Source organism: Xiphophorus couchianus, chromosome 20, assembly GCF_001444195.1.
Source record: "Xiphophorus couchianus chromosome 20, X_couchianus-1.0, whole genome shotgun sequence".
Classification (NCBI taxonomy): Eukaryota; Metazoa; Chordata; class Actinopteri; order Cyprinodontiformes; family Poeciliidae; genus Xiphophorus; species Xiphophorus couchianus.
The window spans coordinates 25568368-25585086 of record NC_040247.1 but is presented as its reverse complement, the minus strand read 5'-3'; the positions used below and the strand labels follow the sequence as shown (position 1 = coordinate 25585086).

The window sequence follows — 16719 nt, the reverse complement described above, 5'->3', positions numbered from 1 at the left end:
GGAAGTAGGTGCAGCTTGTCATATCAGAGTTTTTTTTAGCAAACAATTGGCAGCTCTACAATACGACAGTCATCAGAAAATGCTTCTGTAATTCGCCATTTTGTGTAGTTTAAATTTGTATACACTTCACTTTATGCCCTCCATTCTTTAATTTGCTTGTAGGTTCCTCTGTTCTCAGAAAAGCAGAACAAACTTGCGTGTTGTGTAAAAAAATGAAATACTGCAATAAAGATCGATGAGCCCGGGTAGTCTGTGGTCATTACACTTCTTTGCTGTTTGGGCTTTTGCGGTTTTGGCAAGACCTTTTTTGAAGCAGTTAAGTGATAAAACCTTATTTAAAATAATAAATGTCAAAACTCAGCTGTGAAGAGACAGAAAAAATTGGCAGATTTTTCTCTCATTCTGACGCTCCCCACACCTCAACTTGGCTGTGAGGTGCTTCTCCAACAACATGTCAGAATCAGCTTTATTGATCAAGTCTGCATGCGCTAACAAAGGAATTAGACAAAGTATAAATACATTAAATTTAAAGGAATAGATTTAAAAAAAACAATATGTACATGTATTTGTAGCCATTATTTTTGAAATGCATGACATCACTATGGTAGCAAAAACTATTTTTAAAAACATAACGATTTTAAAAAGTAATAATCAAAACCTATCAAAATTAACGTTTATTTTCTTACTCATCCATGTTTATGTGATGGGAGAGGAAAATATCTGTTACCACAACAGAAGCAACAGCGCCTCCTACAGTCAATTTAATTGACAAAAAATAAATCAGACTAAATTTTTGCATATCCCATTTTGACCGTTTCCTAAAACCCCCCCCCCCCCCCCAAAAAAACTGCTAATATAATATGATTATTTTGATTCCTATAAAATAAAAAAATCACGTCTGTTTGGTGTTCCCTTGTTTGATAGAATAGAAAAGAATAGAATATAATTAAACTTTATTGTCATTGCACTGTCACAAGTACAAGCAACGAGATGTAGTTTGCATCTATCCAGAAGTGCTCTACGAGATATAAATATTTATTTACAGACGTACAAGACTATGTATGTATGGACTATAAGGGGTTATAGCAAGAGATATAGATATTGTGTATAAATATAAAAATATATGATGCGCACAACAGTAAAGATGCTTCAAATAATCAAAACATACACATGATATACATACATCATATTATGCTTTGAACGTGTATGAAATATTTATTAATTTCCACTTTTCATTCATTATTGATTTTGTATATATATATATATATATATTTTTTTTAAATCAACTTTTATTTGTTTGGTCATCCAGAGGTTCGTGTTTATTTTAGTCATCACACATATACAATTATTTATTTCACTATTTACTGAACTGTGTTCATCTCACTTCACGCCCTACTACAAACAACACAACACAAATGACCCAGCATGCCATGCGCTATGGCACATTTCCCAGCATGCAGTTCGTGCGGCTACGCTCAGGTCACGTGACACCGCCTGTCAACAGGAGCAGACGCTGCTGGGCAGGGAGGCAGCTGGACGTGTCCGAGCCATTATTTCCCATTTTTAAAAGTCTCTTTTTCGCGGACTCCTCTGAGTGCCATGAGCGACGGGACAAGTTCCGCGTTTGACGTAAGAGAAAGTTCAACTTCGCTAGCTTAGCATTAGCTCCACTTAAATGGATAGCGTGGATAGACGCTAACGCTGTAAGTGCTAGTAGCAGCAGCGGGACCGCTTTTGACTCCGAGCGGAAATTTTTCATTTATTTATTTATTTTTCCTCTTAATGCTGTCTAACCTACGACGTGACTCGGGTTGGAGGGGCTGTAACTCCGGGTTTTATTAGCTACATAGCACACATTTAGCCACCAGTGTCCGTTTCGACGCAGGTTGAGAAAACAAACATGGTTGTGCCCTGCACAGACCTTGGAAAGCATCTGTTATGGCTTTCTAATGTTGCAACTTTTTTTGTTCAGACAGCTTGACCTCTCGAATGACCGAGCAGCTATGGCCGAGCGGTACGGAGCAGGAGAATGAGTGCGAGCCTTCGAAGAGGATGCGACCGTCTTTCAGCGAGGACTGCCCAGCCTGACACACCCGCCAGCAGCTGACAGTTACCGGGCAGAGACCTGGCTCTCGGTGGGGAGAGTCAATTCATTGGGTAGAGCGGTCCGGATAACTCTGCTGCAATGGCTGCTGTGAGCGGAGGAGACACGTTGGCAGCCGGTCCGGGAGGCGCGGCTCTGCCCGCGGTGTCTGTGGCCAACGCGTCCTCCAGCCCGGGCCCGGGTGCGGATACTCGGGGCTGCGAGAACGGCGCCCTGATGGACTCCTTCGGGATCTTCCTGCAGGGCCTCCTGGCCGTGATGGCTTTCAGCACGCTCATGTGTGAGTATGATCCAAAAAGCTGCTGCGTGTCGGATATCTGACACCGGGCTGCTGCTGGAGGAAGCCGCCTTTATCCAGTCGCACCACTGGATTAACCCAATGCTGTATTGATCTCAGCTGGCAGGCAGCATGAACACGGGCTCCCCAAAGGAGACGCATGAATGAAATCAAAGCATCCCCCCTTCACTATAACACTACACCTCACTCTTGGTTCCTGTGTAAACGTTCATTTTCTTCATTTATCGAGGCATATTTTACTACAAATATGCTGAGCAAGCCAAGAAAAGTTGAAGCTGGCTAAATCTCGGCACCTTGCTCAAGGACATTCTTGTTAGGACCAAGAACGTGACTTGAGGAAAGGGGTTGTTGATGGTCTTGATTAAATAGTGACTTACAAAAAGTATGCACCTTCCCTCCTCCTAGATTTTGTCACTTGACCTTGAATTTTTATGCATTTCACTGGGATGTTATGTGGTTGACCAACTCTAAGTAGTGCATAATTGTAAAGTAGAAGGAAAATGCAACATTAAGATAACATTACCTGTGAAGATGACGTGTACAGTGTTATACTTCTGCAAAACATGTCACTGCATGTAGGCCAAAAAAAAAGTTAAATGTCAGTCTCATCTGACCAGATTGTGACAAAACATAAAGTAATATAATGAGAATTTTCTTTAGATTCAGTGAAGTGCTACCTTTTTTTTTAAAGTTTTAAATAATGAGTTATATCAAGTAGAATTACAATAATTTATAGTGCAGTACTCGCCTCACTATACATTACAGTTCCTCTGCTATTTTTTTGTACCAAATTTGTTCTGAAATGTGTTATTGGTTATTTCAGAAACTCATCGCTAAAAACAGTTTTTTCATGAATTGAAGAGACGTTGAATCTGGAGATCGTAGATGCCCTTCGCTGTTGTCAACTCTATGTATTCTGATGATTTAGCATAAATTCTTAAACTTGACACTGGAAGAAATACAATCTGTTAAATTCACCAACAAAAAAGAATGAGCTGGGGTTTTTTTGTTGTTGTTTTCAGATCTGTGCATGAGGCAGGTGATTTTGGCAGAAGGAGAAGTCTAGACTTCTGCTTGCGTTCACAACACACCCAGCTGCACATTGCAGGTTGTGTTTGGTATGGCGTCAGTGTTGACACCACAAATCGAGGTCATCGTTTGCAGTTTCTTCACACTAAAAAGACACTATTAACCCCTGATTATAGATTTTCCAAACCTTTTTTGAGATTGCTACTTTATATTCAGCTTGTGATCTACAACTTTTTTTTTTTTACTATTTGTCCTCAGAGACAAACAAAACAGTTCTGCAAAACAAGTGACTATTGTGAAGAGAGAGAGGAGCTTGACTTGTGTTGGATATCTCGTTGCCATTGGTAGCGAGCCTGTTCGCACAACCCCCTCCTAATTTGTTGTAAAACATTATAATCTTGTTTTGTCTCTCCATCATCAGCTGCTGTTTATTCTACTATAGGCTATAATGAGGCATTATAATTTTTTTGTTTGCTTATGCCTTTTTAAAGATTTCAGAAACTAGATGATTATAAACCATGTTCCCTTTTTTTTGGTGACCTGATAGACACATATTTCTCCCTTTCTGTTCATAAAGCATAAAAGCTGATAATAGTTGATTTAAAAAATAAAAATAACCCCCATCTGTGTGGCGCTCTGTTCTTTACAGTAAAACGCTTCAGGGAGCCCAAACATGAAAGGAGACCCTGGAAGATTTGGTAAGTCAAGTGAGCTGATCAACGCTAATGTTTTTTTGGCGAACCTTGGAACTAACTCAGCCATCTGCATTCAGGTTCCTGGACACCTCAAAGCAAGCAATTGGGATGCTCTTCATCCACTTTGCTAACGTGTATTTGTCAGACCTTACGGAGGAGGATCCCTGCTCGCTGTGGGTATTTTTCTGGCACCGCATCTCCAAAGAATCTTAAGATTTATGATTTTTACTCCTCTAACTCGGCAAGAAGGTTCTAACAGGTTTCCCCTTTGTCTTCTTTTCCAGGTACCTCATTAACTTCTTGTTGGATGCCTCTCTGGGCATGTTGCTCATATATGCAGGCGTGAAGGTTGTCAGTGCTGTTGTTGAATGGAGGCAGTGGGATTCTCTACGTTTTGGAGAATATGGTGAGGCCAACATGTATGTGTTTATCAGTCTGAGTAGAAGGGTCTTTCTATGCCTCTTATGTCCACTAGAGGGCAGTAGGCGCTTACGTTCTCAAACTAAATTTAACTTTCCAAGAATTTATGCATCAGAAAGTAAACACTGACTTGTCGCACGTTATTTTTAATTAAATATGAATAAAATTCCTTTTTTAATCTTTTATTTAGTTATGGTTTGCATTCTTATCTGTGTAGGAGAGCCAGTGCAGTGCACTGCGTGGTTGGGCCAATGCATCCTGTATATCCTCATTGTGATGTTCGAGAAAGTTCTCATGATGTTGCTTCTACTTATCCCCCAGTGGAAGAAGGTAAAAAATATAAAAAATTACCTTTTATTTTTTCCACACCTTTTCCTTCCTGTTAGGGTCATGTTTTTACGAGACAACAAGCTTAATTTTATTTCATTGTGATTTTTGTGATAAACCAACACAAGGCAGTGAATTATTGTGTATTAATAAGAAAACAATTCATGGGGTTCAAAATTCTTTGACACATACTATTTAATCACCCCCTTTTTAGTTTGATTCCTCTAAATAATTTCCAGTACAAACAATTGTCTTCAGAAATCACTTTAATAGTATTTTAATTCTGGTAAATCTGTCCTGTTTAAAGAGAAAGAAAGCCCTGTTAACTGTTTGACATAAACCATGTTGGAGACGCAGCGAGGTGGTTCTATGCAGCATTATGACCATGTGTTTTATTGTGTGCTTGTGTCCCAGCTGGCTCTCCTTAATCCCATAGAGAATCCTGACCTGGAGCTGGCCATTGTCATGCTCATCGTTCCATTCTTCGTCAATGTAAGTCCGCCAATGCTTGTAAGTCACACAACCTGAGTCGGTTCATGCAGGTAACACTTTGTTGTTGGGTACATTGTTTGGTTTAGGCCCTCATGTTTTGGGTGGTTGATAATTTCCTAATGAAGAAGCACAGGACAAAAGCAAAGCTTGAGGAGAGGGAAGAGGACTCGCGTGGGAACAGCAAAGTTCGCTACAGACGAGCACTTTCTCACGATGACTCAGAATCAGAGGTAAGACTGAAATAGGAAGTTATAACCAACCTCTTAAATTGAAAAGGAGAGTACCTCCCCTTTTCAATTTACAAGAAATCCTTCAAACAGTTCAGGTTTTAGGGTTGCCTGACTATGCTTTTTTTTTTAGTCCCTGCAGATTATAAAAAGGTCTTTACAGATTTGGTGTGGCTAACTGTGCCATAATGAGGAGTTTGGATCATGCCTTGTAAGAACTTCAGATTTTGCATGTGATTTGTTTTCTTCAGTTCTCCCCTTTTTCACTTTATTGTAAAACAGTTTCGGTTTACAAAGTAGTACTTGCCTGGAGCAGCACAAACAAAACCCAGCTTTGTGTTTTTTCACTTCCTTGCCTCTGTGCTGCTGCTGTTGTCGGAGCAAGACTTTGAGTGCAAATGTGGGGGCTGGGTCATGGGCTGGCCCAGCTGAGCTGTGAAGGAAGTGCTCCTCTGTATGTATTGTGAGGGCCAGTGGCGCAATGGATAACGCGTCTGACTACGGATCAGAAGATTCTAGGTTCGACTCCTGGCTGGCTCGATTCTTTTCCTTGTTGCTATTTTTAGTAATTTAAGCCTTAATCTGTACAGATGTAAAACATCTTTACCTTATAAACATTCTGTTGAAATGTAGAGGTTGTAAGGCCAAATAATTTTTATCATTGTGCTGTGGTATTTGAAAGGAAATTTCAAATACTTGAATATTCGAATTTTCCTTTGTTTCTGTATTTAGTCCAGTCTGCCCTCAAATGTACTACTAGAGAGAAAGAGCAAGATGCTATAGACTCAGTGATTGATTAAGGGATTTATTACTCACTTCCAGAAAGTCGTTCTTCACTAGTGGTTTGTTTTAGACTAGGTGGGGTTCAGTTGCTCTCAATGGGCCAGTGGCGCAATGGATAACGCGTCTGACTACGGATCAGAAGATTCTAGGTTCGACTCCTGGCTGGCTCGATTCTTTTCCTTGTTGCTATTTTTAGTAATTTAAGCCTTAATCTGTACAGATGTAAAACATCTTTACCTTATAAACATTCTGTTGAAATGTAGAGGTTGTAAGGCCAAATAATTTTTATCATTGGGCTGTGGTATTTGAAAGGAAATTTCAAATACTTGAATATTCGAATTTTCCTTTGTTTCTGTATTTAGTCCAGTCTGCCCTCAAATGTACTACTAGAGAGAAAGAGCAAGATGCTATAGACTCAGTGATTGATTAAGGGATTTATTACTCACTTCCAGAAAGTCGTTCTTCACTAGTGGTTTGTTTTAGACTAGGTGGGGTTCAGTTGCTCTCAATGGGCCAGTGGCGCAATGGATAACGCGTCTGACTACGGATCAGAAGATTCTAGGTTCGACTCCTGGCTGGCTCGATTCTTTTCCTTTTTCCACCATGTTATTCAGGTGGATTGTAGCAAATTGTGCTTCTGAATATGAACATCTAAAAAAAATGGCTCTTTAATGTTGGACTGTGTTCAAATAACTCTTTATAGTATGATAAGAAATAGAAATGTTCTTTATTTTCCCAATGTGGGGAAATTCAGTTCTAACAGCAGCAGTGGCAGTGGCTTTCATTTGGGTCTTAACTACTTCTAAAAGCTGCCCACGTGTTTAAAATAAAGCAACCAGCTGTTTCTTGGCAATAAGTTCATGTTTTTTTGGTGTCTGGAAAAATTAGTAGTTTCAAAAATCTCCTAATTGTTTAGTCACATTCGTGGGGACTGCACTGTTACCTAGCAACCCCATGTAAGCCTTTCCCCTCACATAGAAACCCTAACCCTGTTACCTAGCAACCCAAGCAGAGCTCCAGTATGTTGGGTCAGCTGTATACAGCTGAAGAAATGTGCAACTCAGTAGGATCATTATAAAAACTGTACAAAATATATATTTAGGCATTTGAAAAAAAAGGCTATTTGATTTACAAGCCTTTTTATAAGTTTATTGCCTCTTACAAAGATTTAGTAGTCAAGTATTACGGGATTAGTCAGTATTATGACTGTTATTGGGGTGTGCACATTTTTTATTTGCTATAAGGCTTATGAGATGAAAACATAATGACATTTTCTTGATTAATAAACAAACCCAGGGGACAGGGATGAAGGCTCAAAATCCAAACCTGTGAATTACCAGGGACGGTGAGTCAGTGAGTGTAGTGGAAGTCAGCACTGAGGTTTAATGTGGGATCTCTCAACTCAAATCATTGTTTTACATTTTTGGCATTACCACTGTTTTATGTCAAAAATTATACACACTTAATGATCTCAAAGGGAAATTAAATGTTTTTATGACTCATATTATTCAAGGCTCTTAAGAGTTGATATAGACAGTGATGGTTATAGGCAGGGAGGATCTCCTATAGCAGTCTGTATTAAAGCAAATTTGAAGAGGGCTCTGACCGAAGACACTCTGTTTTTCTATGACAGTCTCAAGAAAAGGATGTTCAGGATTGTTCATAATTTTCTTGATTTTTACATCAAATCAAAAAAAGCCGTTTCCAGAACAGAACTGGTGCTTCTGTATCAGGTTGTCGAGCCTTTTTAGGTCCCTGGACCTGATGCTGCTGCCCCAACAGAGGACTGCAGAAGAGATGACGATCTCAACAACAGACTTCCTCAAGAAGTACAGCCTATGCTGTCCCTTGTTGTAGATGTTGAAGACTGGTAGTTTTTCTGTCCTAATAGTAATAATAGTAATAGTCTCTAGCAGATGTGTTTGGGTTAGGTGGTGCCATGTTCTCTCTGAATGCTTTCTACACGTTATAACATGACTCTGCCACTTGGGGGCTGTCTGAAGAAATAAATCCAACTCTTTTACACATCTCTTGTTTCTGTTGTTGGAACAAATTCATCAGACTGAAACCAGATAACAAAAGCAACTAGATAGCAGCAGTGTTATCTATTTTACCTTTGCTGCTTTGGTTCTTAGTTTTTCTTTGTGTTCTTTTTTGTGATTTAAAATTGGCTGTCAGCCCCTCTCAGCTTGGTGAAAGTTATGACCAGTGACCTTTTGACCCATGTCCAAAGGCTAGACCTGGGGTCAGCAACCTCTCCAAACCTAAGAGACATTTTTGCCTTGAATCCAGATAAACAAAACGTTTTTAGAGCTTTAAAACCTACATGAGTCAAAATGAGCGAAAATAAAAGTTTTGTTCTTTATTTTAAAAATCCAAATTCTATAATAAAGCTTTGTTTTTTAGGTTAATGCATATTCTTTGCATAAACCATACCAAAAGGTATATAGTTTGCAACCCATTGACAAAAACGAAACACCACTAGCATCATTCCTTGTGAAACTGTTATTCATATATTGCATAGAAATGCCTAGAAAAACTGCTGAAGTCAAGTCTTTTAAAAAATTTTTTAATTTACCTTCACATTTTTAAATATTATTTGATTCCTTAAAATCTTTGGACAAAATTATTAAAAGCCACATTCTAAGGAACTAAATGCAGCTCCAGAGCCACAGGTTGCAAAAATCCCTGTTAGCATTGTGAAAAACTGCTTAGAATCTCATTTGCATTGGTTGAGTGGTCACAGTCTTTCACTTTCTAGTGGTGCGTTCACACCAAAAGTGTTTTGAGCATCAGGCGCGTCTGGTTTACATTCAATGTCTACGTGGAGGCGCATCGAAGGCCCAGCGCAATTTGAACCATTTGGAGCAATTTGAGCAGGAAAAAAGGTCGGCAACGGAAAGCAACAGCTAGAGCGATTCTGACGCGCCTCCACATAGACTTTGAATGTAAACCAGATGCCACTGATGCTCAAGACGCATTTGTTGTGCGTGTGCACAAACGTCGAACCTTAAGCGTCGGGCGCGTTTTTTGACGTGTGTAAGTTTGCGTTTGGTGTGAACGCACCATAAGGGTTGCAACAAGAAACCCAGTCCGGTATATTCAGGTTTGGAATTATCTTAAAACTTATCCAACCTACCTTTTCTTGATGTTCCTCAGATCCTATTCTCAGCCGACGATGAGATGGATGAGTCGGATGAAGACGATGTCCGGCGACTCGCCGGTCTGAAGACGGTCAAAAAGAAAAAGCTTCGAATGGGGATTCCCGTTTGATGAGCTCTGCCGCCTTTATGTATAAAAACGTTTCTTTTCTCCTCAAGTCCACCTACATTCCTTTACCTCCACAAACCACAACAGCTGTTGGTCCTCTTCAAAGACGACACTGTACGTGGAGTTTCCTTCCCTGATCATTCCCAGAGGATTGGTACGCAAAAAAAAAAGGAAAGTTTTTGTCTTGGGACGCCGAAATACACTTTTTTCTTTTCGCAGGTTTACCTTTGGATAATTGCTGCATGTCGACTTTGCACTTTGAGAGAACTGTTGTGTTTGTAAATGGATCAACAAAGTGCTAATATTTGCATAATGGGAGACGAATGACACTAAATTCCTGACTGGACTTGTGCGTCTCGGATCATTTCAGTTGGTGGCCTCGAGAGACAGATATGCAAACTAACCCAACTGTGATATCACTTACATTTCCTTCCTTAACGTGTTCCTTACATATTTGAAGCTCTGATGCGACCTTCACTTCAGCTTCGTCCTTTTGTGTAGAAGTACCATCATGGCCTGCGGTATATGAACAATACATGTGAGTGAAGGTGTGAGCATTCTTTCTCCCTTCCAGCACAGTAACAAACTTAATCACTGTACATCTTCTGTGTGATCTTGCTTTTGTCAAAGGGAGTTTGTTAATTCATGGAATCTAACAAACGAGGACTGCGAAGAGATTTCTAGTGTCAACTCAGTCTGTCAGACATTTAATGAAGAACTCTCATTTGTTTGGATTTGTTACGAGTTTTGTTCCTTTGTGTTTTTGAATTTTTGTTTGTTGGTTTGTCTTTGGTTTGATTTTTCAATTTTCATTTTCTTAGGCCAAAAAGATGACTCTGCTTGCCTCCAAAGTGTGTTTCATTCCTGCAGAGAGACTTTACAGAGGAGCTCCTTCTTTTGCACATGTTCATAACTTCTTCTTAGTTTTTTTCCCTTGTCTTTGTTTTGTCCTTTGGTGTGTGGAGTTTGTTTGTACGGACTGCAGGTCAGTTCCCTCCTTTACCAATTTGTAGTCTCGTTTCTGACCCGCGCCTTGCCTCTTTGTCCCTTCCAAAGCGTATTACACCCACGTACTTATGCGGTTGGCACATCAAGTAGGGTTTGATTTTTTTTTGTTTGTTTTTTTTTGTTTGCTTCGTGGTTGTCAGGTATTTTTAAAGATGTGGAGTTTATTAAGACGGTTTCATATTTTTGTTAGGGTTATATTATATCAGGATTGCCTTTGAGGTCCTTTTTTCTTTTGCTGCTGTTCATTCTGATCTTTGTTTGGGCAAATTGACAGCTTATTACCCTCTCAACAAACAGTTAAAAATAGCTCTTACACAATCTGAGAAAGTACACCGTTTTGTTTCTGTATTTTCCAGACCTGGATAATAAGTATCGGGGGGAGAAAAAGGAGTGAATATGGGGGAAACATTAGATAATTTTGAACTTTATTCTGAATCCCTTTTTTCCCCCTTTCCTCATGTCCTTCCGTCCATCTTTCTTCTCATCAATCTGCTTTCTCTAGTTCCTGCCATAGTCAACTTTTGTACTTGATATTTTTAAATGGAATGAATTCTGGAAATTTGAGTCTGTATTTTTCTCTTGGAAAAACGTGTAGAAACTTTGAACTAAGAGCAACCTTCTGGCATTACATATGTATTGATGTTCTGTAACCATACTTTCTCATATTGGACTAAATATATAAAGCAGAAAATTACTTAAAATCATCTGTTTCAAAAGCACATACAAAGCGTTCATATGGCGTGTACGAATTAATGGCAACTTTCTTCTTTTTTTTGGGTGGGTGTGTACAAAACTGCACAAGTACGAAACGACGAAGGAGGCGAAGTGACCTGTACCTGTTGGTATTTTTAGTATTTTTTTATTTATTTATTTTTTTGCCTGCAAAAGGAGCTTCGGATCTTCAAGCATGAGGCAACACCTGGCGAGCTCTGATGTTCAGAATGTGACTTACTCTGACCTCTAAACTGTAAATGATGACTGTGGACCAGACAGCTGAGAGAAAGGTGTGTGGGTGTGTGTGTGTGAATGATGGTGTGTATATCCAAATATAGCTGCAGCTTCAAGCGTGCGATGAAATGACCTTTGGTTCTCATTAACAGTAAACTAAGTTACATCAACTGTGAAGATTTGCTTGTCATGTTTTCATTGATTTTCAGCATTTTTCATGTGGCACATTTGAAGGCAGAAAGCCCTTTCGCAGCAGTCGGTGTGTCTCTGCAGCTCTTCTCATACGGGACAAAGAGCTCCCGCGATATTTTAAAAGCTTAAATCATTAGACAATTAAAGGACAAGTGATTTATCATAGAGAGAATAAAGGCAGTGAATTTAGTTATTATTCTACTTTAAGACATTGGTCTGTTATATTATTGTCATAAACAAGGTTTTTATGTTTAATAACCAAAAAGCACTTTGATATCTATTCCTGGTGGTGTAAAATGTGACGAGCTTACTTCTTCCCTCTCCCCAGCCTTTTCCAAATATTAAATGGACAACTGAGATGAACATGGTTATTTGTAACTTAAAGAGACTGTAAATGGGAATTAAAGGGATGTGTTACCACTAACTATAGAGTGTTGATAAGGGTTTAGAGTCTCCACTAACTATAAAACTAAATATATTTGGTGTGTCCATATTAGATTTTGCTACATTAACATTTATTCTCTCAGGTTTTCAATGAGATTTGTACCATTTGGGATTTTCTCTTCCCCCCAGTACGGATCCAAGTCACCTAATAATAAAAGATATAAAGATGTGAGTCATCAGCATACATGTTGAGTGATGTAGGTATTATGTATGATCTGCTGATGTTTAGTATTTATTATATTTTACATTTTTATCCAAGCAAAAGCCCAATTAAGGAGAAACCTCACCTTTTACGTTTTACATAAACCAAATGGATATAAATATAAGTAATGATTTCAAATTAGTTGAACTTTTTATTTAATCCAGAACTATGTGACATATCACCACCTTCCTCAAGAAAAAAAAAAATTTTTTTGTTGCTAAAAGTAATTTTTGTAAACAAAACAAAAAAATATTTCACCCCCTTTCTATTGCCAAAAAATGATAGAGGCCAAACAAACAAAAAATCACTTTTGGCAAAAATTGACTTAGGCCATTATTTTAGGAAGGTGAATGTGTGTGCTCATTTTCTGTTCTGTGTTACATCGCCACATCAAGTGTGCAATTTAAAACAAGCAGTGAGTCAGTTTGCCCACCATCGTATGGGCGACACCTTTATAACATAAAATACTGACTAGAGTAATGACTCATATTATTTTAACTGTTTTCTTTTTCCTTTATAAGCTTTGACTTACACAATCTTTACACATAGTAAAACCTGTTTCATACGTACAAATAACGTTTGTAAAACTATATCCTTGCTGCCTGTAAGTGTAATCTCAAAGCTGGGACATTTTTCCTTAAGACTATTCAATAGTTAAGCCCCCATTTTGTTGGTTCCTGTCCTAACCGTCTTGGGTGTGGGAGTTTGTGAAAAGTCCCACACCCAAAATGGAATTAATTGTGGATTAGATCAAGTTGTGGGAATCCCTGCCTCCTCTGAAGCAAGGAGGTGATCCTGGGCGGCGAATCCTCTTCGATTTTTTCTTTTCTGTTCCAGTCGCGTCTTGAATAATCAGCTGTCGTCCTGTGAGCCTTTCGGGAGACCCGCTCCAGCTGTACCATCCGTCACGTCACTCCTAATAATACACACTGACAACAATGTTTGGAGGGTCTGCCTGACTCACGGGGTGAGGACCGGGACTATATATAATGTCAGGCTTGCTAGCGAAGAAGTCACACACACACACAGAGCAAAACAACAATCAGCTTATCAGAACAAACTCTTGAAGCAGTAATAACCATGTCACAGGTAGGTTATATCAGATGTTTTTATTTTTTTTGCAGGCTCTTGCTTCCCTACAGAACTCAACATCTTGCTGTTGCACTATTTAGTCAGGCGAGGTGAAAAAGAAGAAGCGGCCACCGATGAAAGAGGAGGACTTGAAAGGAGCTCGCAGTAAACTGGGCCTGAAGGGCGAGGTCAAAAGTAAGACCTATGAGGTCATGGTGGAGTGTGGTAAGTACCGTCTTTCAGTAACGGACTCTGACATCAAGAAATTTGTGCAGTCTTTTAAAAAAAAACTTCTAAAAAAGGCTATTCCTCTCTTAGACAAGCGATGGTCCAAGAAGTGTAAGATGTTTGTCTTGTTTTGAGTTTTTTTTATTTTTTTGCCTGTAGAGCTTAAAGATCAAGACAAGGCAGTGAGAAATAAGCAGTATGAAACATTAACTTGTAAAAGTGTAAAACTGGAAATAAAACACTGTAGATAGATTAATTGTTTGTGTATGCCTTACTGTCGTTAAATTAAGAATATCCACATACATTTATCGGAATAAAACTAAAATGAAATAAGTAGTTCCCTGACCGGGAATCGAACCCGGGCCGCGGCGGTGAGAGCGCCGAATCCTAACCACTAGACAACCAGGGAGCCATGGCAGCGGAGTGACTGCATCGATTATGATTGTTACAGTAGCATCTCATACACTTTTACTTTCTATAGTCATATAGAAAGTCATATTGTTTAATTGCGGTGGACAGTCGCTGGGTTGTTTTTAATAATATCTGTTCTCCTGTGTTCAGAGCGTATGGGGAAGGTGGCTCCGTCTGTGTTCAGTGGCATGAGGACGGGCACAGAGACGGTTCTTGCCCCGCCTGCTGCTCCCAAGGATCCTTCCGCCAGTGTGTTCGGCAAATAGTCACCGAAGTCAAAAAACAATTTAGAAATTGTCGCTTTCACAGGCATTAACTGGACGGTGGTAAATGTAAAGTGTATATTTGTGAAGCTTAAGGGCGACGAATAAGCCAGCTTTGCTCTGATGTTGTATTTTGATATGTTTGTTATGTTGTACTTTTTTGTATTTGCCCATCTGTTCGAATAAATATTCTTTCCTGTGTTTAAACGTTTTGAAAACGTTTGCATTTCCAAAACATTTGTTACTGTTATGTCCTTTTTCTACGGAAGAGGATTAGGGCCACCAAAAAAAAAAAAAGAATTCTGAGATTAAAGTCAGAATTAATCTCTGACTTTAATCTCAGAATTTTGACTTTAAATTCTGAGATTAAAGTCAGAATTCTGAGTCGTCTGACTTTCTGTCAGAATTCTGATATTAAAGACAGAATTTCATTTAAATCAGATTAAATTCTGACTTTAATCTCAGAATTCTTTTTTTTTTTTTTCGGTGACCCTAATCCTCTTCAAAATTTTCTCTAAATTTGAAATAACTGTTACTTGAACAACACAACTGAACAGTTTTGTTTAAAGACATAGTTTGTTTTTTTGAACCAATATAAATGCAAAAAAAAAAAAAAATGGGTAAAACCAATGCTTTTTTTTGTTTGTTTTTTTTTTTTTTGCACGTAGGTGTCCATTTAGCTGCCGGACTATGCTGTCAGAAACTTTATATTCTCTGCATACTATCTTATCGCCTAAGCATGAAAACCAATCCTGTCAGGTCTGCTCTGACTAACAGCGGATTCTGGCTTCCTTTCATAGGTTCTGGTCAGAAAGGAAAGGCTTGATTGGACTACAGATGTGAATCTTTGGTTGTTAAGCACCAAGGATTCTGTGGAGCCATTTGTCTGTTGTTAAGGGAAGAGAAGTGGTTCTTGAATGCCAAGGAGAGCAGATTTGATAAGTTGTGGGGTGGGGAAGAAACACCTTCATAGTCTCCCCTGGTGTTTTTAAGACAGCGTACAGGTCTGTGCTAGAGCAGATTGACCAACCTCATGATAAGACTACGCAGACATCCTCAAGCAGAAGAAGGATGATATTCTAAAAAATTACATTACAGCAGGGGCGGAGCAGGGGAGGGGTCCGGAGGGGCAGAATATGACTTGAGGCACCCAAAGCCTTTATTGCTTCTAATGAGATCTGTAAAAATTAAGCCTTCTTCTGTTGAGTACAGTGTATGTAGTAGTATTATACAGTATGGTGCCCCAGTAGATTATATAGTATGGTGTCCCAGTCATTGTTGACTCATGGTTGCTAAAATATTTACAAGACCGACTGATTTTAGTGACATAGTGGGTGTAAAATATTAAATAAAAGGTTGTGCTACATGACTGGCTTTATTTACATTTAACTTTATGACATACAAAATTACAAGCGGATTCTCCATATTGTCTCCAAGTGTATTCTGGGTAAAGCTTGTCACCAGCCGTCCACCAGCGTCATCATCAGTCACTAGGCAACAGATGGCAAACTAGCTGGAGCATTTCTACGGTTAACATGAGTGGAGCTCCACGGAGCGGCAACGTGAAAAGGTTGGGAAAAAGAGGGCAAGGAAAAGCCAAAAACTGGACGCATATTTTGTTCCTCGTCTTGTGTTGAACTGGACTTTTTTTGTTGCCGGCGATTCAGACCCGCCAAAACTGCCAGCAAGGAGCCGGACTGGTTACAGGTGGCAACTCTGACCTTATTCACGAAGTGTGAGTTAATTGTAGACTGATTGTAAACTGTATCAGCCCAGCCGCCGAGCTTACATCCCCTTTTCTCTCTGTCGGTGGTGCAGCGGTGATGTCAGGGGCTGAATTTGTGTCGTTTCATCGTTAGTGACCAGCAGCCTGATGTTTCTGTTCTCTTGGTTTGTTTTACTTTCATGTCAGATGGATTTCAGAATGACACAGTCTCTCTCTGTGGTGGTGAAACTTGTTGCGGGCCTGTCTATGTTGTAAAGTTAAATTATCATGAGCTTTATTATTTGGGTATTAAGAGCCCGGTCATTAGCCCCGCCCACCGGCCCGACGCTATGAAAAAACACACTACTTAGCAACGCAATAAGCACTGTTGGATTTAGATAGCAAACTAGTTTCTCTGGCACACTTTGACTCCGTAGCATTAGCCAACAGAGTTGATAATGTCTGTTTTTGCTTCGAGTGGGCCTATCTGAGGTAATGTTGCTGTAAGTGGGAGTGTTGGGTGGATGGTGAACTGCGCCTGCTCCGGAGCAGAAAGGCCCTTCTTGTTCCAGCGTGTGCCACGCAACACACTGCCAATTCGG

At 39.5% G+C, this 16719-nt stretch overlaps 1 protein-coding gene and 4 non-coding genes across 7 annotated transcripts; 4 read left to right on the top strand and 1 right to left on the bottom strand.

The window, feature by feature from the left end:
- Window positions 1-1457: 1457 nt before the first annotated feature.
- On the top strand, window positions 1458-14623 carry LOC114135758 (store-operated calcium entry regulator STIMATE). Of its 3 annotated transcripts, XM_028003311.1 has the most exons (11): window positions 1470-1629; window positions 1973-2384; window positions 4081-4129; window positions 4204-4299; window positions 4411-4532; window positions 4764-4876; window positions 5288-5365; window positions 5452-5595; window positions 9535-9642; window positions 13612-13735; window positions 14300-14623. In XM_028003311.1, the coding sequence occupies exons 2-11, from the start codon at window positions 2186-2188 to the stop codon at window positions 14413-14415; spliced, it is 1149 nt and encodes a 382-aa protein (XP_027859112.1). In that variant the 5' UTR covers window positions 1470-1629; window positions 1973-2185; the 3' UTR covers window positions 14416-14623. The 3 variants fall into 3 exon arrangements, with proteins under 3 accessions (XP_027859110.1, XP_027859112.1, XP_027859111.1); XM_028003309.1 differs by lacking the exons at window positions 13612-13735; window positions 14300-14623 and having other exon boundaries at window positions 1458-1629; window positions 1977-2384; window positions 9535-9662; XM_028003310.1 differs by lacking the exons at window positions 1470-1629; window positions 1973-2384; window positions 4081-4129; ... (4 more) ...; window positions 5452-5595; window positions 9535-9642 and adding an exon at window positions 13395-13528.
- trnar-acg (transfer RNA arginine (anticodon ACG)) lies at window positions 6060-6132 on the top strand. Its single transcript has one exon. It is a non-coding gene; the product is annotated as a tRNA-Arg (tRNA).
- Window positions 6473-6545, top strand: trnar-acg (transfer RNA arginine (anticodon ACG)). Its single transcript has one exon. It is a non-coding gene; the product is annotated as a tRNA-Arg (tRNA).
- On the top strand, window positions 6886-6958 carry trnar-acg (transfer RNA arginine (anticodon ACG)). The gene has a single exon. It is a non-coding gene; the product is annotated as a tRNA-Arg (tRNA).
- Window positions 14076-14147, bottom strand: trnae-cuc (transfer RNA glutamic acid (anticodon CUC)). Its single transcript has one exon. It is a non-coding gene; the product is annotated as a tRNA-Glu (tRNA).
- Window positions 14624-16719: the final 2096 nt, after the last annotated feature.

Coding starts and splice junctions, on each gene's coding strand:
- LOC114135758 (XM_028003311.1), top strand. CDS start 2,186: ATGGCTGCTGTGAGCGGAGGAGACACGTTGGCAGCCGGTCCGGGAGGC. Junction 4,130..4,203: donor AGGAGACCCTGGAAGATTTG/GTAAGTCAAGTG, acceptor ATCTGCATTCAG/GTTCCTGGACACCTCAAAGC. Junction 4,300..4,410: donor GAGGAGGATCCCTGCTCGCT/GTGGGTATTTTT, acceptor CTTCTTTTCCAG/GTACCTCATTAACTTCTTGT.